Source organism: Trachypithecus francoisi, unplaced genomic scaffold (genome assembly GCF_009764315.1).
Source record: "Trachypithecus francoisi isolate TF-2019V2 unplaced genomic scaffold, Tfra_2.0 Lachesis_group20, whole genome shotgun sequence".
Lineage (NCBI taxonomy): Eukaryota > Metazoa > Chordata > Mammalia > Primates > Cercopithecidae > Trachypithecus > Trachypithecus francoisi.
In genome coordinates this window covers 49,468,325-49,494,152 of record NW_022681466.1, presented here as the reverse complement: position 1 = coordinate 49,494,152, position 25,828 = coordinate 49,468,325, and the positions used below count along the sequence as shown (strand labels likewise).

The window sequence follows — 25,828 nt, the reverse complement described above, 5'->3', positions numbered from 1 at the left end:
CACTGTATGTTTTGATTTGCATTTCCCTACTGATTAGTGATCTTGAGTGTCTATTCATGTGCTTATTGGTGATTTATATATCTTCTTTGGAGAAATGTCTATTCAAGTTCTTTGCCCATTTCAAAATTCAGTTGTTTATGGGTTTTTGCTTGTTTGTTTGTTTGTTTTACCAACCAAGCAAGCAGCACTGATATGTTTTTATTGTTGGTTTTAGAAATTCTCTGTATATTCTCGGTATTAATGCCTTATCAGATGTATGATTTGCAAATATTTTCTCCTTTTTGTGGATTGCCCTTTTACTCTATTGTTAGTGTCTTTTGATGCACAAATGTTTAAACATTTCATGCAATCCAATTTGTCTCCTTTTTTCTTTCTTTCTTTTTTTTTTTTTTTTGAGATGGAGTCTTGCTGTCTCCCAGGCTGGAGTGCAGCGGCATGATCTCGGCTCACTGCAAGCTCCGCCTCCCGGGTTCATGCCATTCTCCTGTCTCAGCCTCCTGAGTAGCTGGGACTACAGGCACCCGCCACCACGCCCGGCTAATGTTTTGTATTTTTAGTAGAGACGGGTTTCACTGTGTTAGCCAGGATGGTCTCGATCTCCTGACCTCGTTATCTACCCACCTCGGCCTCCCAAAGTGCTGGGATTACCGGCGTGAGCCACCGCGCCCGGCCTCCTTTTTTCTTTTGTTGCATGTGCTTTTAGTGTCATATACAATAAATCATTGCCAAATCCAATGTCATAAATTTTGCCCTATGTTTTCTTCTAAGACTTGTATTATTTTAGGTCTTACATTTAGGTCCTTGATCCATTTTGAGTTAGTTTTTATATATGATGTTAGGTAAAGGTCCAACCAGATTCTTTTGCATATAGATATATCCAGTTTTCACAGTACAGTTTGTTGAAAAAACTGTCCTTTCCCCATTGAATGGTCTTGGCACCTTTGTCAAAAATCATTTAACTCTATATGTGAGAGTTTATTTCTGGGTACTCTATTCTATTCCATTGATCTGTATGTCTGTTTTTATGTCATTACTACAGTATTTATGACTCCCTCTGTCTAGTGGTGGTTCCTGGGTCCGGTTTTATAGAACCCAGGACCTGAACCTTGCTGTTTTAAAGGTGGCAGTAGAGAAGAGCATCACAGAAGTTGGTCAGAAGCTGACAGAGCTGGTGGAACATCTTGTAGACATTGTCAGGAGCCTGCAGAATCAGAGGCCCCTATCAGAATCTGGACCAGACAATGAACTGCGCATCCTGGGCAAGGTAGGCTCCACTGGGAGAGGAAAGGATGTGGGAGGGGATAGAGCTAGGGATTGCTTTCAACTGGAACATCATGAATATGTTTGAAGCTGAAGGATGCAACAAGTCTCAATCTTTTATTCTCTTTACTACCAGACATGGATGATTGGATATCTGGGATGCTTGAGGTAATGTTGGGAAGCTTCAAGTGGTCTAGGGTCACTCCACCTAACCAGCTATCTCTAAGATCACCAGTGACCTCTGTGTAAATCCTATAGACATTCTGGTGCCTGTCTTCATTGACCTTTCAGTAGCCTTTGACACAGTGGACCACACCTTCATTCTTAGCTTTTGGGAAAGGAGTCTTTTGGCTTTCCCCTACCTCTCTCTGGCTGATCCTTCTCAGTCTGTTTACAGGTTGTCTCTCCTCTGCTCAGGAATTAAATGCTGGACTTCCTCAAGGCTGAGTTGTAAGTCCCTTTATCTCCCCTCCAGGTAGTCTTCCCTGTATCCATGGCTTTAATGACCACCTCTATGTACAAATAATAGCTCCAGGCTGGAGCCTTCTGTGAGCACTAGGCTGCTATGTCTTCCTTCTCATCTTTTCTTCTTGGGTATCTCAAAGCATCACACTTAATGTGTCCTAAGCTGCTCCTTTTCTGGGATTTTTGTCTCAATGCTGGCCCCATTATCTTTCCAAGTACACAAGCCAGAGACCTGGAAATCATGTTACCTTCTTCTCCCTTACTGTAATATGCAGCATATTGTAGCTTTAAGACCTGCCTAATTACCTCTCAAATCTATTTACTTATTCTTGAGCTCCTTTGAGACTTCTCTAATCCCAACCTCTGATAATTTTATGCCTCGATTGATGTCATAGCCTTCCAGATGTTCCACTCTCCCTCTTCTAGTCTGTTTTCCTCATGGTCATCACAGTGACTACCACAAACATCAATCTGAAAATGTAACTCATCTGCTTAAAACATTCAAATTACATCAATTTGCTCAGGAGTAAGACCAAAATCCTCACAGGACCAACAAAGCCCTGTAGGATTCCATATCTGTCTGCCTCTCAAATCTCATCTCTGCTCATGCCGCCTGGCTCTGTGAGCTCCAGCTGCACTCTCTGCACAGTCCCTCCAATGTGTCTCACGTCTTCCCACTACAGGGCACCCTTCATGGAATGCTCTCCTTTCCCTCCATCACTTAGGTAATACTTGCTCATCCTTCAGATCCTAGCTAGAACATCATTTCTTCAGAGAGAAGCCTTCAATGATTTCCTTGAACAAATCAAATCCCCCCGTTAGAGGCTCTGAGGACTCCATGTACCTTTCATTTGTGGTAGTTATCACCATTGCACCTTTGTAATGACTTGTGCCATACTCTATATTAATGTCTGTCCCACTCCCTTTTCCTGCACTAGACTCTCAACTTCATGAGAATAGGGACTTTTGATGCTTTTTTTTTTTTTTTTTTGAGACAGAGTCTTGCTCTGTTGCCAGGCTTGAGTGCAGTGGCGCCATCTCAGCTCATTGCAACCTCCGCCTCCCAGCTTCAAGTGATTCTCCTGCCTCAGCCTCCCGAGTAGCTTGGACTACAGGTGCCCGCCACCACACCTGGCTAATTTTTGTATTTTTAGTAGAGATGGGGTTTCACCATATTGGCCAGGCTGGCCTCAGACTCCCGACCTTGTGATCCACCTGCCTCAGCCTCCCAAAGTGCTGGGATTACAGGCGTGCGCCACTGCACCTGGCTGATGCTTTTGTTCTTTTGCCCACCATTGTGTCCCCAGGCACTAGCACAGTACCCAAGTACCCACTTATAGTAGGGGCTCAACAAATACCCACTGAATGTATGAATAAATGCATCTTCAGAGATGCGACGTGTTGGGATAGAAAGTCTGAGAGTCCGGTGGGGCATGGTGGCTCACGCCTGTAATCCCAGCACTTTGGGAGGCCGAGGTGGGCAGATCACGAGGTCAGGAGATTGAGACCATCCTGGCTAACGTGGTGAAACCCTGTCTCTACTAAAAATACAAAAAATTAGCTGGGCGTGGTGGCGGGCACCTGTAGTCCCAGCTACTAAGGAGGCTGAGGCAGGAGAATGGCCTGAACCTGGGAAGCGGAGTTTACAGTGAGCCGAGATCGCGCCACTGCCCTCCAGCCTGGGAGACAGAGTGAAACTCCGTCTCAGAAAAAATAAAAAAGGAAAGTCTGACTTTCAGACTTGACATTGTCGTTCACTAGTATTAGGACCTTGGGCAAGTCACTTCATCCATCTGCGTCTCAGGTTCCTATCTGTAATATAGAAATAATGAGGCCGGGCGCGGTGGCTCAAGTCTGTAATCCCAGCACTTTGGGAGGCCAAGACGGGCAGATCACGAGGTCAGGAGATCCAGACCATCCTGGCTAACCGGGTGAAACCCCGTCTCTACTAAAAAATACAAAAAACTAGCCAGGCGAGGTGGCGGGCGCCTGTAGTCCCAGCTACTCGCGAGGCTGAGGCAGGAGAATGGCGTGAACCCGGGAGGCGGAGCTTGCAGTGAGCTGAGATCTGGCCACTGCACTCCAGCCTGGGCCACAGAGCGAGACTCCGTCTCAAAAAAAAAAAAAAAAGAAAAGAAATAATGATACAGGGCGTGCCACATCATTGGTTTATTGTGAGGATTGAAAGAGGTATAAAAAAGTGCTTGAGTGATGTTAAAATGTGGGATGTTATAATTAACTGTGGCAATTTAGTTAACCTTCATGAACTTCATCTTCTTTTGTAAAATGGGGATTTTTTATAGGTTGCTAAACCTACTTTGTGAGGTGTTATGCAAATGAGAGAAGGGCAATACCTAGCATGTCGAAAACACTCAATAAGTGTAATACTACCATATTTTGATTGGTGGAAAGAATGGGGAGTGGATTATGCAAAGGTGGGAAGGAAAGTCAGGGGTTGAAGTTGGTAAGCAGATAAAGGGCTGTATTGGGGAAGAACAGGACCTGAGGCTAAAGAAAATCAGGGAGCATGTGTTGGAGGCCCTGGAAAGCAGGACCTAGATGCAGGCAATTTGAGAGGTAGCTCTTGGGTAGCGACATGATATAATGATAGAGGTGGGAAAAGGTTCTTTTTTTTTTTTTTGAAATGGAGTCTCGCTCTGTCGCCCAGGCTGTAGTGCAGTGGCATGATCTTCTCAGCTCACTACAACCTCTACCTTCCAGATTCAAGTGATTCTCCTGCCTCAGCCTCCCATGTAGCTGGGATTATAGGTGTGAGCCACCACACCCAGCTGAAAAGGTTATTCTGACCTCCATGGTTTATCTCAGTAACTATCTGTAGTATTTATTTTATAAAGCCCCTATAAGATGTGCCTAAAAATGTTACACTTTTTTGGTATTACCTAAGAAATCCATGTTTGTTGTGCAAAATATTAGAAAACACATAGCATTAAATAAAGCAAATTAAAATGCTCCATAACCCCATCACCCAGAAATAACCACTCTTTGATATTTTTGCTGTAGTTATGTATTATTCCAGATTGTTTTCAAGGCATATTTTTTGAGGGCCTAATTTTGTTTTTAAAAACTTGCTGGGAATTACATAGAAAATTATAGATGAATAAAAGAACTTGAATATAATAGTTGATAGACTACATAGGGGACTTCCATTTATTCAGTTTTAAATGATTCATCAATAAGTTTTTTCTTCTGGGGTGGATCTTTCCATGGCTTCTCCAAAGCTGTTGATTTCCGACACAGCTGCAGGGAAAATCAGAGATATTCTCCAAGACCTAGAAGAAATTCAGAAAAAATTACGAGAAAACGTCGCCTGGAAAGAGGCTTCTGAAGCACAAACGCAGGGTGAGCTGATCTTATTTATTGGAGGAGGATTAAATATGGAAGTTGCGGGGAGAGGCAAAGTGCTCCACGGCTTTGTTCTCTGGGGACAGGATCCCAGAGTCCAGCTATATTACCACTGTGGTGTCATGAATCAGGTAGGGGTGGGCTGAAGTGATTTTGTGGCTGAATATGTTTTTGGCAATGACTGAAGGTGTGATGTATCACAAGTCCTTAATAGATAGAAACTCATTTTTGAAGATCCATGCACCCAGGTCCTTACTGATCAAGTGTGTTATCTTACTGCAGAGATTCCGAAAAGGCCACTTAAAAATTTTTATTTCTTTCTCTTTTTTTTTTGAGATGAAGTCTCTCTCTGTCGTGCAGGCTGGAGTGCAGTGACGCCATCTCGGCTCACTGCAAGCTCCGCCTCCCGTGTTCAGGCCATTCTCCTGCCTCAGCCTCGCGAGTAGCTGGGACTACAGGCGCCTGCCACCATGCTCGGCTAATTTTTTGTGTTTTTGGTAGAGACAGAGTTTCACCGTGTTGGCCAGGCTGGTCTCGATCTGACCTCGTGATCTGCCCTCCTCAGCCTCCCAAAGTGCTGGGATTACAGGCGTGAGCCATCGTGCACAGCCTTAAATTTTTAACTAGTAAATGTCTTCCTTTTTTTTTTTTTAATTATTTTGTTTTTGTTTTTGTTTTATTTTGAGACAGAGTCTCACTCCGTCACCCAGGCTGGAGTGCAGTGGTGCGATCTTGGCTGGAATTACAGGCATGCGTCACCATGCCTGGCTAATTTTCACGGGTTTTTTTTTTTCTTTTCTTTTCTTTTTTTAAGTAGAGACAGAGTTTCACGATGACAGGCTGGTCTCAAACTCCTGACCTCAAGGCTCGCCTCAGCCTCCCAAAGTGCTAGGATTATAGGTGTGAGCCACCACACCTGGCTGTAAATGTTTTTCTTAACAAAGCATATAGGCCAAGTGCAGTGGCTCATGCCTATAATCCCAGTGCTTTGGGAGGCTGAGGTGAGAGGATCTCTTGAGGCCAGGAGTTCGAGACCAGCCTGGGCAACGGAGAGAGAGCCTATCTCTACAAAAAGTAAAAAATAACCAGATGTGTTGGTGCACACCTGTAGTCCCAGCTACTCCCTAGGCTGAGGCTGGAGGATCACTTGAGCCAGGGGTTCAAGACTGAGTGATCATGCCACTGCATTCCATCCTGGGCAGCAGAGGGAGATCTTGTCTACAAACAAATAAAACCAGCATGCCACTTTGTAACTAGTTCTTGATACAGTCTATTAAGATATAATCTCTGGGGAGTATGTTAATGTTAATATTAAACAGTACAATATAGAAAAGAACCTTTCTGTCCTGATCCTGTAGTTTCTCTGTTGTTCTTCCAGAGTTATTGAAAAATAACTAACACCCTCCTGTCAGACATTAGATGTTAGCTCTATCTGGTCTCCCAGGGTTCTTCCTCCTGCTCTGGCCACTGCTAGCTTCATATGCTTTAGAGGCATTTCTTCTATAGCTTTTCCTCTTCTGATAGCTTTTATATCCTTTATATTTTCATATTTAAACAATCTTATGCTACTTTAAAAATCATTTCTGGCTGGCGCAGTGGCTCATGCCTGTAATCCCAGCACTTTGGGAGGCTGAGGCGGGTGGATCACCTGAGGTCAAGAGTTCAAGACCAGCCCGGTCAACCTGACAAAACCCTGTCTCTACTAAAAACACAAAAATTAGCTGGACGTGGTGGTGGGTGCCTGTAATCCCAGCTACTCCGGAGGTGGAGGCACAAGAATCACTTGAACCTGGGAGGCAGAGGTTGCACCATTGTACTCTAGCCTAGGCAAGAAGAATGAAACTCTGTCTAAAAAAAAAAAAAAAAAAAGGAGAATCATTTCTTGTGTAAATGGAGAAGCATGATTCCTTGGGAAAAGTTTCTTAAGGAAAACAATTAGAGAGCAGTTTATTGTTCCAAAAATTATCTGAGAAAGAAGCACCTTCGTATCCTGTGTGCTTCTAAACTTACGTTGGGTTCCTTAGTGATTTTAATTATTTATACAAATTTAAGATCAATTTTTAAATTTTGGAGGGTTACATTTAAAATTTCTTATTCAAAAATCAAAACAGGACTGGGCGCCGTGGCTCATGCCTGTAATCCCAGCACTCTGTGAGGCCGAGGCAGGTGGATCACCTGAGGTCAGGAGTTCGAGACCAGCCTGGCCAACATGGTGAAACCCCGTCTCTACTAAAAATACAAAAAATTAGCCAGACATGGTGGCACGCTCCAGTAGTGCCAGCTACTCCAGAGGCTTAGGCAGGAAAATCACTTGAACCCGGAAGGCGGAGGTTGCAGTGAGCCACTGCACTCCAGTCTGGGTGACAAGAATGAAACTCCGTCTCAAAAAAAACAAAACAGGCCGGGCGCGATGGCTCAAGCCTGTAATCCCAGCACTTTGGGAGGCCAAGACGGGCGGATCACAAGGTCAGGAGATCGAGACCATCCTGGCTAACCCGGTGAAACCCCGTCTCTACTAAAAAATACAAAAAACTGGTTGGGTGAGGTGGCGGGCACCTGTAGTCCCAGCTACTCGGGAGGCTGAGGCAGGAGAATGGCATAAACCCGGGAGGCAGAGCTTGCAGTGAGCTGAGATCCAGCCACTGTACTCCAGCCTGGGCAACAGAGCGAGACTCTGTCTTAAAAAACAAAAAACAAAACAACAAACAGTATAAAAAGGGCATACAGCCCAATCTCTCTTCCATCCTTGCCAATTGCCCCATTCTCTCATCTCAGTGTACCACTTTTTTTTTTTTTTGAGATGAAGTCTTGCTCTGTCACCCAGGCTGGAGTGCAGTGGCCGGATCTCAGCTCACTGCAAGCTCCGCCTCCCAGGTTCAGGCCATTCTCCTGCCTCAGCCTCCCGAGTAGCTGGGACTACAGGCGCTCGCCACCTCGCCTGGCTAGTTTTTTTGTATTTTTAGTAGAGACGGGGTTTCACCGTGTTAGCCAGGATGGTCTCGATCTCCTGACCTTGTGATCCGCCTGTCTTGGCCTCCCAAAGTGCTGGGATTACAGGCTTGAGCCACCGCGCCTGGCCAGTGTACCACTTTTGTTATAGTTTTTTAAGTGTTCAGAAGTTATTTATGCAAATGTCAGCAAATATGAATTTATATTCTTCTTTCTTCCAATCTTTTTTTATACACAAAAGATAGCACATTATGTATATTGTCCTGCATTTTGCTTTTGTCTTTTACTTAATATATCTTCATTTTACAGTACAGTACTTGGGACATTTTTTCTTTGCTTTTTTTTAGTACCTAGAGCATTTCCGCGCGCGCCCCCCCCCCCTTTTTTTTTGAGACGGAGTCTTGCTCTGTTGCCCAGGCTGGAGTGCAGTGGTGAGATCTTGGCTCACTGCAACCTCTGCCTCCCGGGTTCACGCCATTCTCCTGCCTTGGCCTCCTGAGTAGCTGGGACTACAGGCGCCCGCCACCACGCCTGGCTAAGTTTTTGTATTTTTAGTAGAGACAGGGTTTCACTGTGTTAGCCAGGATGGTCTCGATCTCCTGACCTTGTGATCCACCTGCCTCAGCCTCCCAAAGTGCTGGGATTACAGGCATGAGCCACCACGCCTGGCCACATTTTCCCTTTTACAGCTGCTCAGTATTCCAATATCTGGGTATGCCAACATTTATTTACTCAGTCCTCTACAGGTGAATGCATGATCATTTCCAATTGTTTACAGTGACAAATAATGCTGAAATCAACAACTGCATGTACATTGTTTCATATGGGTGCAGATATAATTGTAGCTCAAATTGTAGTGAAGGTAGCTGGGTCATAGGGTGAATTCATTTGTCATTTTGATATACATTGCCAAATTACCCTCCTGTTGGGTTATACCAGTCTTCACTCCCACAGAAAAAGTGTGTATCCCCAACCTGCCAACTGAGTGTGTTGGCAGACATTTGCCTTTTTTTTTTAAAACCAATCTCATGGGTCAAAATATTGATGTGAAATTAGCCAGTCTTGGTGGTGGGTGCCTATAATCCCAGATACTTGGGAGGTTGAAGCAGGAGAATCGCTTGAACCCGGCAGGCAGAGGTTGTAGTGAGCCAAGACTGTGCCATTGTCCTCCAGCCTGGGCAATAAGAATGAAACTCTGGGCCAGGCGCGGTGGCTCAAGCCTGTAATCCCAGCACTTTGGGAGGCCGAGACGGGTGGATCACGAGGTCAGGAGATCGAGACCATCCTGGTCTACACGGTGAAACCCCGTCTCTACTAAAAAATACAAAAAACTAGCCGGACGAGATGGCGGATGCCTGTAGTCCCAGCTACTCCGGAGGCTGAGGCAGGAGAATGGCGTAAACCTGGGAGGCGGAGCTTGCAGTGAGCAGAGATCGCGCCACTGCACTCCAGCCTGGGCGACAGAGCTAGACTCCGTCTCAAAAAAAAAAAAAAAAAAAAAAAAAAAAAAAAAAAAAAAGAATGAAACTCTGACTCAAGAAAATATATTGACGTGAGAGTATACTGCACGTTTTTGTTTTTTTTGGTTTTTGTTTTTTTTTTGAGACTGAATCTTGTTCTTGTTGTCCAGGTTGGAGTGCAGTGGGGCAATCTCAGCACACTGCGACCTCTATCTCCCAGGTTCAAGTGATTCTCCTGCCTCAGCCTCCTGAGTAGCTGAGATTACAGGCACTACCACCAGGCCTGACTAATTTTTGTACTTTTAGTAGAGACGGGGTTTTGCCATGTTGGTCAGGCTGGTCTTGAACTCCTGACCTCAGGTGATCTGCTTGCCTCAGTCTCCCAAAGTGCTGGGATTACAGGCATGAGCCACCGCGCCTGGCCTATACTACACTTTTAATTTGTGTTTTTCCATGAATTGTCTTTCATATCTTGTGTTATTGGTCTTCTAAAAATTGACATTTAGGAGCTCTTTGTAAATTAAAGAGATTAACCTTTTGTCTGTTATATGAATTGCAAATTTTGTTCCATAATACGTCATTTGTCTTTTTATGTATCTTTTACAGGTTTTATAATGCCATATAGACATTTTTAAATTTACATAATTTTTTTTTTTTTTAATGAGTTTCGCTCTTGTTGCCCAGGCTAGAGTGCAAAGGTGCGATCTGGCTCACTGCAACATCTGTCTCCCGGGTTCAAGCGATTCTCCTGCCTTAGTCTCCCAAGTAGCTGAGATTACAGGCCTGTGCCACCACACCTGGCTAATTTTTATATTTTTAGTAGAGACAGGGTTTCTCCATGTTGGTCAGGCTGGTCTCAAACTCCTGACCTCAGGTGATCCACCTGCCTTGGCCTCCCAACATGTTGGGATTACACAGGAATGAGCCACCGCGCCTGGCCTTTACGTAATTTTTTATAGAGATGAAATCTCACTGTTTTGCCCAGGCTGGTCTCAAACTCCTAGGCTCAAGCAATCCTTCTATCTCTGCCTGCCAAAGTGCTGGGATTACAGGTGTGAACCACCATCCCTGCCCTCAATTTTTTTTTTTTTTTAGAGACAGGAGACAGGGTCTTGTTCTGTTGCCTAGACTGGTTGACTAGAGTGCTGTGGCAATTCCTGGGCTCTAAATATTTCTTTTTTATTTTTTTGAGACAAGGTTTTACTTTGTTGCCCAGGCTGGAGTGCAGTGGTACGATCATGGCTCACCCCAGCCTTGACCTCCCAGGCTCAAGTGATCCTCCCTCCTTAGCCTCCTGAGTAGCTGGGACTGCAGGCGCGTGTCAGCACACCCAGCTAATTCTTGTGTTTTGGGGGGAGACAGGGTTTTGCTATGTTGCCTAGGCTGGCCTGGAACTCCTGGGCTCAAGCAATTAGTTCACCTTAGCCCCTTGAGTAGGTGGGACTGCAGGTGGCGCTACCATGCTCAGTTAATTTTTTGTTTTTTTTTTGTGGAGAAGAGGTCTTGCTTCTATTTTCATGTAGTAAATTTTATTCATTTTTTCTTTTATGCATTGTAGATTTTAAGTTTTAGTTAGAAAACTCAACCCCCTGAAGTTTAGAAAGGAATGTTCTCAGGTATATGTGTGTGTTTTTACTTTTACAGTTTACATTTAAATCTTTGGTTTCATGTTTTACATTTAAACCTTTGACTCATTTCAAGTATATCTCAGCATGTATCCTAGTGCATTTTGTTTTATTTGTTGTTTATTATTATTATTGTTGTTTTTGAGACAGAGTCTCGCTCTGTCGCCCAGGCTGGAGTGCAGTGGCACGATCTCGGCTCACCACAGCCTCTGCCTCCCGGGTTCAAGCGATTCTCCTACCTCAGCCTCCTGAGCAGCTGGGATTACAGGCTGCCGCCACCACATCTGGTTAATTTTTGTATTTTTAGTAGAGACAGGGTTTTGCCACGTTGGCCGGGCTGGTCTTAAACTCCTGACCTCAGGTGATCCGCCTGCCTCAACCTCCCAAAGCGCTGGGATTACAGGCGTGAGCCACTGCGCCTGGCCTTATTTATTTTTTAAATAGAGACAGGGATCTCACTTTATTGCCCAGGCTGGTGTTGATCTCCTAGCCTCCAGCAATCCTTGTGCTTTGGCTCCCAAAGTGCTGGGATTACAGGCATGAACCACTACACTGAGCCCCTAGCAAATTTTAAATAAGATTTGTGTAGTGTCACTTTATAGACATATCTCATAGCATTTTCATGTTTAAGGATGTTGCTCTGCTTAAAATGTTGCTCTTAACTGGATAACCATGATTCTTTGGAAAAAATTATCACTTTCCATGGTTAAGTGTAGATTATTTCTCTCATCAATAGAGATAAAAGTATTAGGGAGTGTTAATTTAAAAAAAGTAAATAACTTCAGTAGGTCTTGCAAACGTTTATAAAATTTTTTTTCCTTTCTTTTTCTTTTGTTTATAATCTGCATTCTGCTGAATTAATTACTTAATTAATTTTTTTATTTTGAGACAGATTCTCTGTTACCCAGGCTGGAGTGCAGTGGCACAGTCACTATAGCCTCGATCTCCCAGACTCAGGTGATCTTCCCGCCAAAGACTCCCAAGTAGCTGGGAATACAGGCGTGTGCCACCACACTCAGCTAATTTTTTTGTACTTTTTGTAGAGATGGGGTTTTGCCATGTTGCCCAGGCTGGTCTCCCACCCTTGGGCTCAAGTGATCCTCCTGACTCAACTTCCCAAAGTTGTTGGGATTACAGGCATGAGCCACGGTGCCCAGTCAAACATTTTTAAAACACTAATTAACAATAAGTAACAATCCTATCAGCTAAATAGGAGAACAGTGATATTCATCTGAATTTTGTGTTTTTCTAAATTTGGTGAAAATACATATAACATGAAATTTACTATCTTAACTATTTTCAAGTAGACAGCTCAGTCAGGTGCAGTGGCTCACGCCTGTAATCACAGCACTTTGGGAGGTTGAGGTGGGCGGATCACCTGAGTCCAGGAGTTCAAGAGCAGCCTGGGTAACTGTGAGACCCACTTCTCTACCGAAAATATAAAAACTAGCTTGCTGTGGTGGTGCACGCCTGTAATCCCAGCTACTTGGGAGGCTGAAGTGGGAGTATCACTTGAGCCTGGGAGGCAGAAGTTGCAGTGAGCTGAAATCGGGCCACTGCACTCTAGCCTTGGCAACAACAACAAAAAAGTAGGCAGCTCAGAGCTCAGTACTGTTAAGTGTGCTTACGTTATCATATAACCAATCTCCAGATCATTTTCTTTTTTGTAACTTTAATTTTTTTTTTTTTTGATATGGAGTTTCACTCTTGTTGCCCACACTGGAATGCAATGGCACGATCTTGGCTCACTGCAACCTCCACCTCCTGGGTTCAAACGATTCTCCTGCCTCAGCCTCCCGAGTAGCTGGCATTACAGGCATCCACCACCACACCTGACTAATTTGTTTTTGTATTTTTAGTGGAGACAGGGTTTCGCCATGTTGGCCAGGCTGGTCTTGAACTTCTGGGCTCAGGTGATCCACCTGTCTTGGCCACCCAAAGTGCTGGGATTACAGGTGTGAGCCACTATGCCTGGCCTGTAACTTTAATTTTAATTTTAGGGATAGGTCTTACTTTGTTGCCCAGGCTAGAGTACAGTGGCACAACCATGGCTCACTGTAAACTCAGTCCTCCTGCTTCAGCCTCCCCAGTAGCCAGGACTGTAGGCTCACACCGCCATGTTCAGCTATTTAAAGAATTGTTTTGGCCGGGCACGGTGGCTCAAGCCTGTAATCCCAGCACTTTGGGAGGCCAAGATGGGCGGATCACGAGGTCAGGAGATCGAGACCATCCTGGCTAACACGGTGAAACCCCGTCTCTACTAAAAATACAAAAAACTAGCCGGCGAGGTGGCGGGCGCCTGTAGTCCCAGCTACTCGGGAGGCTGAGGCAGGAGAATGGCGTGAACTAGGGAGGCGGAGCTTGCAGTGAGCTGAGATCCGGCCACTGCACTCCAGCCTGGGCGACAGAGCGAGACTCCATCTCAAAAAAAAAAAAGAATTGCTTGGCTTGTAATCCCAGCACTTTGGGAGGCCGAGGTGGGCAGATCACAAGATCAGGAGATCAAGACCATCCTGGCTAACATGGTGAAACCCTGTCTCTACTAAAAATACAAACAATTAGCTGGGCGTGGTGGCAGGCGTCCATAGTCCCAGCTACTCGGGCGACTGAGGCAGGAGAATGGCGTGAACCTGGGAGGTGGAGCTTGCAGTGAGCTGAGATGGCGCCACTGCACTCCAGCCTGGATGACAGAGTGCTCCATCTCAAAAAAAAAAAAAAAAAAGAATTGTTTTGTAGAGACAGGGTCTCATTATGTTGCCCAGGCTGGTCTGGAACTCCTGGCCTCAAGTGATCCTTCTGCCTCAGCCTCCTAACTAGCTGGGACTATAAGCATGGGCCACCATGCCTTGCTTCATGTTGCAGAATTGAAACTCTATATCCATTAAGCAACAATTCCACATTCCCTCAACCCCCTCACACCCAGCAACCACTATTCCACTTTCTGTCTATGAATTTGACTATTCTAGATACCTCATGTGAGTGGAATCATACAATATTTGTGTGTGAGAGGTTTATTTCACTTAGTGTAATATTCCCCAAGCTCACCTATGTTGTAGCATATATCAGAATTTGTTACTTTTTGTTGTTGTTTGAGATGGAGTCTTGCTCTATCATCCAGGCTGGAGTGCAGTGGCACGATCTCGACTCACTGCAACCTCTGCCTCCTGGATTCAAGCGATTCTCCCACCTCTGCCTCCTGAGTAGTAGCTGGGATTACAGGCATGTGCTACCGCCCCTGACTAATTGTGTGTGTGTGTGTGTGTGTGTGTGTGTGTGTGTGTATTTTTAGTAGTGACAGGGTTTTGCCATGTTGGCCAGGGAGGTCTCGAACTCCTGACCTCAGGTGATCTGCCCATCTCAGCCTCCCAAAGTGCTGGGATTACAGGCGTGAGCCACCACGTCCAGCCAGAATTCATTACCTTTTTTTTGAGATGGAGTCTCGCTTTGTCGCCCAGGCTGGAGTCAGTGTCATGATCTCGGCTCACTGCAACCTTCGCCTCCCAGGTTCAAGAGATTCTCCTGCCTCAGCTTCCCAAGTAGCTGAAACTACAGCCGCGTGCCACCACACCTGGCTAATTTTTGTATTTTTAGTAGAGATGGGGTTTCACCATATTGGCCAGGCTGGTCTTGAACTCCTGACCTTGTGATCTGCCCGCCTTGGCCTCCCAAAGTGCTGGGATTACAGGTGTGAGCCACCATGCCTGGCCATAATTTGTTACTTTTTAAGGTTAAATAATATTCCATTGTATGTATACATCACATTTCTTTATCCATTTCTCTTTCTATGGACACATGGATTGCTTCAGTTCCCACCTGAACTTTGAGGATGACCTCTTGACAGGCAGCTCTCTTGCTCTCATGACCTAAGTTACCACAAGCACACCCTAGACAAGGTCTTTTGTCTCTTCTCAGGCAGAGTCTTAGATTCACTTCAGCTGCTGTCACTTCAGGATACAAATAGGACAAGATTTTGCTTTCAAAGTCTGCACTCTAGGACTTCCCTTGCTTATCATCTGTCTGACGTGGTCATTGTACTCTAGCACACATGACTGTTTTAAGTTAATAATTAAACTTTAGCACATTGAGAGGGAATTAGGAGGTGTCAGCAGTGGTGATGAGTCTCACACCAACTCATGTTACCCAGTTTAACACCTTTTTAAAGCATTGACTTGGGGGTCCTGGATATTCTAGGTGTTAGGGTGTGGCAATCCCCTGGAACTGTATTAGTTAATTTTATTTTATGAGTGTACACAAAACACCTTCTATCTATGGGGCTGGTATCAGGCTTGGTGCTTAGAACACATAGATGGATGAGATCTTTCCCAGCAAGGAGCTGAGAGCTTAGTGAAGAAAGAGTGAAAAGTCCACAGTGAGAACATGGAGGTGCACATACCTGGGCTGCAGGCACTGCCTCTACCTGATCTAGTCCTGACACAAAAATGTGCAGATGATAAGAAGACAAGCCATGTGCCTTGATCATGATGTTTGGATACCTTCAATTTGCCTTTTTCTAATGGGACTTTCCTCTCTTAATTTTTTTGTTATTTAGGAGAACTCCCAGAAGCCCCATCTTCCTCCTCATGCCCATTGCCTGACCAGAGCCACCCTGCACCCAAGAGAGCTTCTCAGTTTGCTCAGTGTAAGTATGTGGTCCACTTTAAACCTGGGTTTGGCTTGCTGTGGAGCAGAGCTTCGAGAACATCGTATGTCCATCTTCCTACTGCTAGGGCCACTCCTTGGCTTACTGCACATGGGTGTGTTCCCTATGCCAGGTCCCTCCACAGGGGGAGCTGATTGCAAAGGCAAAGCAGGTTGAGACTCTAGACCCAAGAGCACTCAAGAGTCCAGCCAACCTTTGAGCCTCTCTGCTGTGGCCACCAACTACAGCCAAATACCCAAACCTGCTGAGGTATTTCTGCATCTGTGCTGTGGCCACCAACTACAACCAACTGCCTTTTCCTAAACCTACTGAGATATTTCTGCCATCTCGGTCTGGGGTAGTCCTTAAGAGCATGGATCCCGGAGCCAGACTGCTTGGGTTTGACTCCCAGCAGCTCCACTAACTAGCTGTGTGATCTTGAACAAGTCACTTAAGCTCCTAGAGCCTGGGTTTCCTCATCTGTAAAACGGAGATAATATAGTACTTCTCTTGCGGGATTGCTATGAGGGTTAAGTGAGTGAGTATGAGTAAAACACCTGGAGTAGTCATGTTTTATAAGAGTTAGCAATTTATTCACTCCATAGGAAACTGTATGAAATATACAAAGTGAATAAGATATGGCCCTTAATCAGGAAGTTTCAGTTTAACTGGGAAGGTATAAACAGCTAGATAGATAGAAGATGGGCCAGGCACGGTGGCTCATGCCTATAATCCCAGCACTTTAGGAGGCCGAGGCAGGTGGATCACTTGAGGTCGGGAGTTCGAGACTAGCCTGGCCAACATGGAGAAACCCCGTCTCTACTAAAAATACAAAATTAGCCGGGCATGGTGGTGCATATCTGTAATCACAGCTTCTCAGGAGGCTGAGGCAGGAGAATTGCTTGAACCTGGGAGGCAGAGGTTGTGGTGAGCTGAGATCGTGCCATTGCACTCCAGCCTGGGCAACAAGAGCGAAACTCTGTCTCAAAAAAAAAATATATATATGTAGGTACTGGTAGGTAGGTAGGTAGATAGAAGCTGGTAAGTATCATGAGAGAACACATAAAGCACCAGAGGTGTTGAGAAAAGCAAGAGATGACTTTGCTGGGTGGGATGCCAAGAGGGCTTCCTAAAAGATGACTAGTGGGTTAGTAAAAATTAATATTGGAAAGGGGTATTGTTGATATAATAATATCAGACGTATATATAGAAAATTGCAAGTCGATGTACCAATTTTTGGTTGTTTGCTTGTTTATTTTTGTAGAGACAGGGTCTCTCTGTGTTGCCCAGGCTGGTCTGGAACTCCTCGCCTCAAGTGATCCTCCCACCTCAGCCTCTCAAAGTGCTGGGATTACAGGCATGAGCCACTGTGCCTGGCTTGATTTTTTTTTTTTTTTTTTTTTTTGAGAAAGAGTTTCGCTGTTGTTGCCCAAGCTGGAGTGCAATGGCACGATCTCGGCTCACTGCAACCTCTCGTTCCTGGGTTCAAATGATTCCCCTGCCTCAGCCTCCCGAGTAGCTGGGATTACAGGCATGTGCTACCACGCCTGGCTAATTTTTTGTATTTTTAGTAGAAACAGGGTTTCACCAGGTTAGCTATGGCTGGTCTCAAACTCCTGACCTCGTGATCTGCCCGCCTCAGCCTCCCAAAGTGCTGGGATAACAGGCGTGGGCCACCGTTTGTTTGTTTGTTTGTTTGTTTGTTTTGTTTTGTTTTGTTTTGTTTTTGAGACAGAATCTTCTCTGTTCCCCAGGCTGGAGTGCAGTGGCACATCTTGGCTCACTGCAACCTCTGCCTCCCAGGCTCAAGCAATTCTCCTGCCTCAGCCTCCCAAGTAGCTGGGATTACAGGCATGAGCTACCACGCCCAGCTAATTTTTTTTTTTTTTTTTTTTTTTTTTTGAGACGGAGTCTCGCTCTGTCGCCCAGGCTGGAGTGCAGTGGTGTGATCTCGGCTCACTGCAAGCTCTGCTACAGGAGCCTACCACCATGCCTGGCTAATTTTTTGTGTTTTTAGTAGAGACAGGGTTTCACTGTGTTAGTCAGGATGGTCTTGATCTCCTGACCTTGTGATCTGCCCGCCTTGGCCTCCCAAAGTGCTGGGATTACAGGTGTGAGCCACCGCGCCTGGCCTACGCCCAGCTAATTTTGGTATGTTTAATAGAGACAGGATTTGGCCATGATGGCCAGGCTGGTCTTGAACTCCTGGCCTCAAGTGTTCCACCCGCCTTGGCCTCCCAAAGTGCTGGGATTACAGGAGTAAGCCATTGCACCAGGCTGAGGGAGCTGGCCTGATTTTTATTTATTTACTTGTTTATTTATTTTTATTTTTAACTTTTATTTTTTTTAAGAGACGGAGTCTTGCTCTGTTGCCCAGGCTGGAGTGCAGTGGCGCGATCTCGGCTCACTGCAGGCCCCGCCTTCTGGGTTCACGCCATTCTTCTGCCTCAGCCTCCCTAGTAGCTGGGACTACAGGCGCCCGCCACCACGCCCAGCTAATTTTTGTATTTTTTTTAAGTAGAGATGGGGTTTCACTGTGTTAGCCAGGATGGTCTTGATCTCCTGACCTTGTGATCTGCCCGCCTCGGCTTCCCAAAGTGCTGGGATTACAGGCATGAGCCACTGCGCCAGGCTGGCCTGATTTTTAAAATTGACATATAATAATTGTATAGTCTGGGTAGAGTGGCTCATGCCTGTAATCGCAGCACTTTGGGAGGCTGAGATGGCACGATTGCTGGAGCTCAGGAGTTCAACACCAGCCTGGGAAACATGGCAAAATCCTGCTTCTTTTCTAAATAAATTTTTTAAATAAATAAATGTGATAATTGTACATATTTATGGGATACATAGTGATGTTTCAATACATATGATGCATAGTGATCAGATCAGGGTAGTTAGCATATCTATCATCTGAAACATTTATCATTTCTTCCTGTTGGGTGATGTACCAATTTTAATGCCACTGTGAGTGAAACATCACACCAAAAGATACAAAGTTGCTTTTTGCTATTCGAAGACTTCTTAGCATGGATGGTCAAAAGATGACTGGCCATGTTCTTGGTGTTCTTTTTTTTTTCCCAAAGGGGCCATCCATCCAACCTTTAACTTGAAGAGCCTTTCCTGCAGCCTGGAGGTGTCCACGGATTCCCGTACAGTGACTGTGTCTCACCGCCCACAGCCCTATCGCTGGAGCTGTGAGAGGTTTTCTACCAGCCAGGTCTTGTGTTCCCAGGCCCTCTTTTCTGGAAAGCATTACTGGGAAGTGGACACTAGGAATTGCAGCCACTGGGCAGTTGGGGTGGCTTCCTGGGAGATGAGCCGTGATCAGGTCCTGGGAAGGACTATGGACTCTTGTTGTGTGGAATGGAAGGGGACTAACCAGCTCTCTGCATGGCACATGGTCAAGGAAACTGTCCTTGGCTCAGACAGACCTGGGGTGGTGGGCATCTGGCTGAACCTGGAGGAGGGCAAGCTTGCCTTCTATTCAGTGGACAATCAGGAGAAGCTTCTGTATGAGTGTACCATCTCTGCCTCCTCTCCTCTGCACCCTGCCTTCTGGCTGTATGGCTTACATCCTGGAAATTACCTGATAATAAAGCAAGTAAAGGTATAAGGTTTCCTCAGGGATTACAACACAGTGGTTTCCTGGTCTCTCTCCCTGTCATCAATCAGGGTAGTAACTTAAGAATACCACTTTTAAGAAAAATTACAATAGAGATTGGATCTCACTAGGTTGCCCAGGCTGGTGTCGAATTCCTGGCCTTAAGCAGTCCTCCCACCTCAGCCTCCCAAGGTGCTGAATTACAGATGTGAGCCACAACATCTGGCCAAGAATACCACTTTTGAAGTTAATCCTTTTGTGTGATACAGGATGAACTTGGGATGTTTGAACACTGGACATTCCAAATAAAGGACAGGCCCCGCCTGGCTCCTGGGAGATAACCTCTAAGCCATTAGAATATCCTGCCTGATATGAGTGTTTTTGTTTACCTGTGGGCCTTGGGCAATGCAGTATTAGCTTGACCTCACAGGGTCAAGCTGAGGAGACTAAGTCAGCCATGTGAGCAGTGAAGCAAGCCTATGTGACCAATCCCCAGTAAAAGCCCTAGACACCAAGGCATGGGTGAGCTACCCTGGTTGGTAATACTCTATGCACACATCATTGTGGCCACACATCATTGCTGGGAGAATTAAGCATTATCCTGAAGACTCTGCCAGGAGAGGATAATTGGAAGTTCTCTTGGACCTTGCCTCCTGTGCCTTTGTTCATTGCTGATTTTAATCTGTAGCCTTTCACTGTAATAAACTGTAACCATGAGTACAACAGCTTTGCTGAATTCTGTGAGTCCTTCTAGTGAATCACTGAACCTGAGGACAGTCTCAGAGGATCTCTAAACACAATTTGCTACTTATCAATCACTATGTAAGAATATTGCCACAAATTTAATGGTTTAAAATAACACATATATATTATTTCACACTTTCTGTGAGTCAGGAGTCAGGGCATAGCTTAGCTGAGGCTCCTACATCGGAGTTTTACAAGCTGCACTCAACATGTCATCTGGGGACACAGGGTCATCAGAGGCTCGAATGGGAAAGGATCTGCCTCCAAACTCACATGGTTGTTGGCAGCCTTCAGTTCCTTGTGAGTTGCCGGACTGAGGGCCTCAGTTTCTTTCTGGTTGTTGGCTGGAGACCACCCCCAGTTCCTTACTCCATAGGCCTTTGCAACACAGCTGCTTGCTTCCTCAAAGCCAACAAGGGGGAGGGTCTCCTAGCCAGATGACACAAAATCTTACATAGCATAACCACATAAACACGTAATCATGTACATCCCATTGCCTTTGCCTTCTATTGATTAGAAGCAAGTCACGGTACCACCCACACTCAGGGGGAGGGGATTACAAAGGGACATGAATGCCAGGAAGTTCGGCTCATGGGGGCCACCCTACAGTATGTCTGACACAGGGTGTTATTTCATACTTGATTTCCCCTATTTTTAACAACCATTTTATTATATAAGAAAACAGATACAGAAAACTACATGAAACATGTGGAGCTTAATGAGTTATTATAAGGTAAATACCCTTGTAACTATCATTCAGGTCAAGAAACAGAACCTACTACCCACCCCAGAAGCTCCTTCCTGTGCCCCATTCTAATCACAAAACCCTCCCTGTGCCTGAAAGGAGTCTTGACTTTTTTTTTTTTTTTTTTTTTTTTGAGACAGAGTCTCGCTCTCGCCCGGGCTGGAGTGCAGTGGCCGGATCTCAGCTCACTGCAAGCTCTGCCTCCCGGGTTTACGCCATTCTCCTGCCTCAGCCTCCGGAGTAGCTGGGAATACAGGCGCCCGCCACCTCGCCCGGCTAGTTTTTTGTATTTTTCAGTAGAGACAGGGTTTCACCGTGTTAGCCAGGATGGTCTCGATCTCCTGACCTCGTGAACCGCCCGTCTCGGCCTCCCAAAGTGCTGGGATTACAGGCTTGAGCCACCGCACCCGGCCTGGAGGAGTCTTGACTTTCACACTAATCACTTCCTTGCATTTCTTTAGAGTGTTATAATTCAAATATGCATCCATAGCCACAGTAGTTTCATCTTGCCCATTAAAAAAAATGGTATGTCCTTTCCTTTAACAGCTTTGTTGGGAATATTATTTATTTATTTAATTTTGGAGACAGGGTCTCACATTGTCACCCAAGCTGGAGTGCAGTGGTGTGAATCTTGGCTCACTGCAACCTCTGCCTCCCAGGTTCAAGTGATCCTCAGCCTCCGGAGTAGCTGGGATTACAGGCATGCGCCACCACGCCCAGCTATTTTTGCATTTTTAGTAGAGATGGGGTTTCGCCATGTTGCCCAGGCTGGTCTCGAACTCCTGAGCTCAAGCAATCAGCCTACCTCAGCCTCCCAAAGTGTTGGGATTACAGGCCTGAGCCGCTGCGCCTGGCTGACATATAATTTACATTCTATGAAATTCACTTAAGGTGTACAAATATATGTTTTTTACTGTATTTACAGAGTTGTAAAACCATCACCATAATCTAATTTTAGGATATTGTCATTACCCCCAGAAAGAACCCTCATACCCATTATTTGATCTCTTATCTCCTAATATACATGTCTCTCTCTCTCTTTTTTTTATTGTCTTACAATTCATCCATAGAAGAGCCCTGCTGTTGACTAGCACCTATTCTGAAGATGGGGACATTCAGCTCCTGAACTAGATTGCAGAGAAAGCCCTGTCATGCAAACCAGCCAGGCAGCATTTGACAGTATATTTAAACTCTTCTTGCCTTTCTTTCCCCTCTAAAATGGACATCATAATTATTTGCCCTTCCTTACCTTCCTCACAGGGTTGCTGAAAGCATTAAATAAAGTAGGAGGTGAGGAAATCGGAAGAATGCAAGGGTGATGATAATCACAGCAGCAATGATGGAATTGCATCTTAATGTCACCCACCTTGGTCTTTATCATCCTGAGACTCACGCCTAATTTCTATACATGATTAATCGCTCCTTCAAAACAGGGGCAAGCAGAATTCTTCCACGTGGTCTACTAATATGCTTTCTGAGCCTCACCACTGCCCTGTGTGAGGGGCATTATTACCTTCTTGTTGATGCATAAGGAAGCAGAGCCCGGGACAGGCGGGGTGGTTTGTCCAGGGTTGATCAGCCAGTCATGGCAGAGCTGAAACCAGGCCCAGTTTTCTCACTTTTTTTTTTCTTTCTTTTTTTTTTTAGAGTCTCGCTCTGTCGCTCAGGCTGGAGTGCAGTGGTGTGATCTCGGCTCACTGCAACTTACACCTCCAGGGTTCAAGTGATTCTCGTGCCTCAGCCTCCCAAGCAGGTGGGATTGTAGGTGTGCACTCCCACGCTCAGCTAATTTTTGTATTTTTAGGAGAGACAGGGTTTTACCATGTTGTCCAGCCTGGTCTCGAACTCCTGACCTCAAGTGATCCACCCGCCTCAGCCTCCCAAAGTGCTGGGATTACAGGTTTGAGCCACCATGCCTGACTGGTTTTCTCACTCTGAAGCCTCTACCCTTGTTACTCTCCGATAAGGTCTTATGCTAAGGCCAGGACCTGGCCTTCCGCTTTGATGGGACACAGCTAGCCCTAAAGTCATGAGGTACCCTTTCTTTCTGATTTTGGTGGTTGTCCTTAATATAGTGGCCTTGAGTTGTCTAAACAGGGACAGGGGTTCCCTGTTTGTGCCACGTGACCACTAAGAAGCTATGCGTGGCCGGGTGTGGTAGCTCACACCTATAATCTCAGCACTTTTGGAGGCTGAGGTGGATGGTTCACCTGAGGTCAGGAGTTCGAGACTAGCCTACTTAACATGGTGAAAACTTGTCTCTACTAAAAATACAAACATTAGCTAGGCATAGTAGCACGCACCTGTAATCCCAGCTATTTGGAGGCTGAGGCAGGAGAACTGCTTGAGCCCGGGAGGTGGAGGTTGCAGTGAGCCATGATTGTGCCACTGTACTCCAGCCTGGGTGATAATCGAGACTCTGTCTCAAAAATAAATAAATAAGGCTGGGCGCAGTGGCTCACGCCTGTAATCCTGGCGCTTTGGGAGGCCGAGGCAGGCAGACCACAAGGTCAAGAGTTGGAGACCAGCCTGGCCAATATGGTGAAACCCCGTCTCTACTAAAAATACAAAAATTATCTGGGCATGATGGCGGGCACCTGTAGTCCCAGCTACTTGGGAGACTGGGGCAGGAGAATCGCTTAAACCCAGGAGATGGAGGTTGCAGTGAGCCGAGATTACGCAACTGCCTCCAGCCTGGCCGACAGAGCGAGACTCTGTCTCAAAAATAAATAAATAAATAAATAAATAGAAGCTATGGGCCCTCACTTTCTGCATCATGGAGCTTTTGTCTTCTCACCCAGAGTTACTTTGATGTTTGCCTTTTGAGTCAAGATTCAGAGTTTGGAGTGCAGGGTTTCAGCCTCTTGAGGTTCTTTGGTTAAATATTGTCCTGCAGACAGTATGTATTGCAATGAGGCCTCTGTGAGTGTTGGTTTTATCTGCTGGCCACATGATGTCCCCAGACTGTAGCCAGAGCACTAGAATCAGAAAGATAGGAAAGGAAGGAAGGCTATCACTTTTGATTCCTTTGCTTTTGGCTTGCACTTTGTGTCAGCGTATCTCTTCCAGGACACTGTAGAAAATAGTGTCCTTCTCTCAAACAAAACATAAAATCTCCAAAGGAGAATAACTAAAGCTGAAATGCCAGTGGATAAGGACCTCTCACTGGGGTCTGCACTGTGGGGGCGAGGAAATCATCTGCCCATGGACCAAGCCAGAAAGACTTTCCCTGGGTACTGTCTTAGTCCATTCAGGCTACTATAAGACTCCCATAAACTGGGTGGCTTACAAAAACCAGAAATGTATTTCTCAGCTGGGTATGGTGACTCACTCCTACAATCCCAGCACTTTGGGAGGCCAAAGCAGGAGCAACACTTGAGCCCAGGAGTTTGAGACCAGCCTGGACAACAAACAGACCCCATCTCCACAAAATCTTTATATTGGCTGAGTGTGATGGCATGTACCTGGAGTCTCAGCTACTCTGGAGACTGAGGCTGGAGGACTGCATGGGCCCAGGAGGTCAAGGCTGTAGTGAGCTGTGATCATGCCACTGCACTCCAGCCGGGGTGACAGAGCAAGACCGTCTAAAAGAAACAAAGAGAGAGAGAGGAGGGAGGGAGAGAGAGAGCAAGAGAGAGGAAGAGACGGGGGGAGAAGAAAAAAGAGAAAAGAAAATAAAAAGAAAGGAAGAAAAGAAAATAATTTTATTTATCACAGTTCTGGAGGCTGGGAAGTCCAAAATCAAGGTGCTGGCAGATTTGGTGTCTAGTGAGGGAGCTCTCAGGATTTTCCCCCCTCCCCTTTTTTTTTTTTTTTTTTTGACTCAGAGTTTCAGTCTGTCACCCAGGACAGAGTGAAGTGGTGTGATCTTGGCTTACTGCAACATCTGCCTCCCGGGTTCAAGCAATTCTCTCTGCCACAGCCTCCTGAGTAGCTGGGATTACAGGTGCCCGCCACAACGCCTGGCTTATTTTTGTAATTTTTAGTACAGACAGGCTTTCACCGTGTTGGCTAGGCTGGTCTTGAACTCCTGACCTCTGGTGATCCACCCACCTCAGCCTCCCAAAGTGCTGGGATTACAGTCCCTTTTGTAAGGTCACTAATCTCATTCATGAAGCCTCTATCTTCATGACCTAATCACCTCCCAGTACCGTCACATTTGGGGTTAGGATTTCAGTACATGAATTTTGGGAGAACACAAACGTTCAGTCTATAGGAGAGACACACAGCCTCATGGGAGAGCACAAGGAACTCCTTTGGCAGCTTCTTGTGCTATCTGGGGACACTGCTCTAAAAAATTTGTTTTCTGTGAGGCCTTGTCTCTCTTAAGTGCTTTTTTTCCTGGGGGTTGTGGAGAATGGAGTGTCCTCATCAGTGCTGTGGGCTGCTTCTCTCTTTCTCTCTTCTCTTCCACTCACACACTCTGGTGAGGCAGCTGCTGGATAGTTCTGTTGAACCCACTGTTGGATCTGGGGCTTTGGGTTCCTGGAATACCACTTGCTAAGCAGGAAGCCACCATCTTGTTAGGCTTGAGGAAACCTCTAAAATAGTTGTATCTATCTATTCCTTGCTTCTCTCTCAAATACTGTTTTGTTTTGTTTTTGAGACAGTCTCACTCTGTTGCCTAGGCTGGAGTGCAGTGGCACAATCTTGGCTCACTGCAACCTCTGTCTCTCAGGTTGAAGTAATTCTCCTGCCTCACGTGCCATCACGCCTGGCTAATTTTTTATACTTTTAGTAGAGACCGGGTTTCGCAATGTTGGCCAGGCTGGTCTTGAATTCCTGACCTCAAGTGATCTACCCATCTTGGCCTCCCAGAGTGCTGGGATTACAGGGGTGAGCCACTGTGCTGGCCTTATTTTTATTTTATTTTATGTTATTTATTTTTGAGACAGAGTCTCGCTCTGTCACCCTGGCTGGAGTGCAGTGGCGCAATCTCAGCTCACTGCAAGCTCCGTCTCCTGGGTTCATGCCATT

At 45.7% G+C, this 25,828-nt stretch overlaps 1 protein-coding gene and 1 long non-coding RNA gene across 5 annotated transcripts in view; one reads left to right on the top strand and one right to left on the bottom strand.

Moving 5' to 3' along the window:
- Positions 1 to 20,087, top strand: part of RNF135 (ring finger protein 135) — a 32,532-nt gene extending 12,445 nt beyond the window's left edge. For 2 of the 4 annotated variants that reach the window (XM_033184256.1, XM_033184257.1), the window contains exons 2-5: positions 1,121 to 1,264; positions 4,965 to 5,085; positions 15,672 to 15,761; positions 18,845 to 20,087. In XM_033184256.1, coding sequence (XP_033040147.1) covers positions 1,121 to 1,264; positions 4,965 to 5,085; positions 15,672 to 15,761; positions 18,845 to 19,374 — 885 coding nt within the window. In that variant the 3' untranslated portion in view covers positions 19,375 to 20,087. The remainder of the gene's footprint in view (positions 1 to 1,120; positions 1,265 to 4,964; positions 5,086 to 15,671; positions 15,762 to 18,844) is intronic. The other 2 variants (XR_004430783.1, XM_033184258.1) reach the window with 2 other exon arrangements.
- Positions 4,735 to 25,828, bottom strand: part of LOC117067554 — a 36,931-nt gene continuing 15,837 nt past the window's right edge. The window contains exons 4-5 of the long non-coding RNA XR_004430784.1: positions 23,649 to 23,829; positions 4,735 to 5,015 (exon numbers count right to left, since the gene is read on the bottom strand). This is a non-coding gene — a long non-coding RNA (uncharacterized LOC117067554). The remainder of the gene's footprint in view (positions 5,016 to 23,648; positions 23,830 to 25,828) is intronic.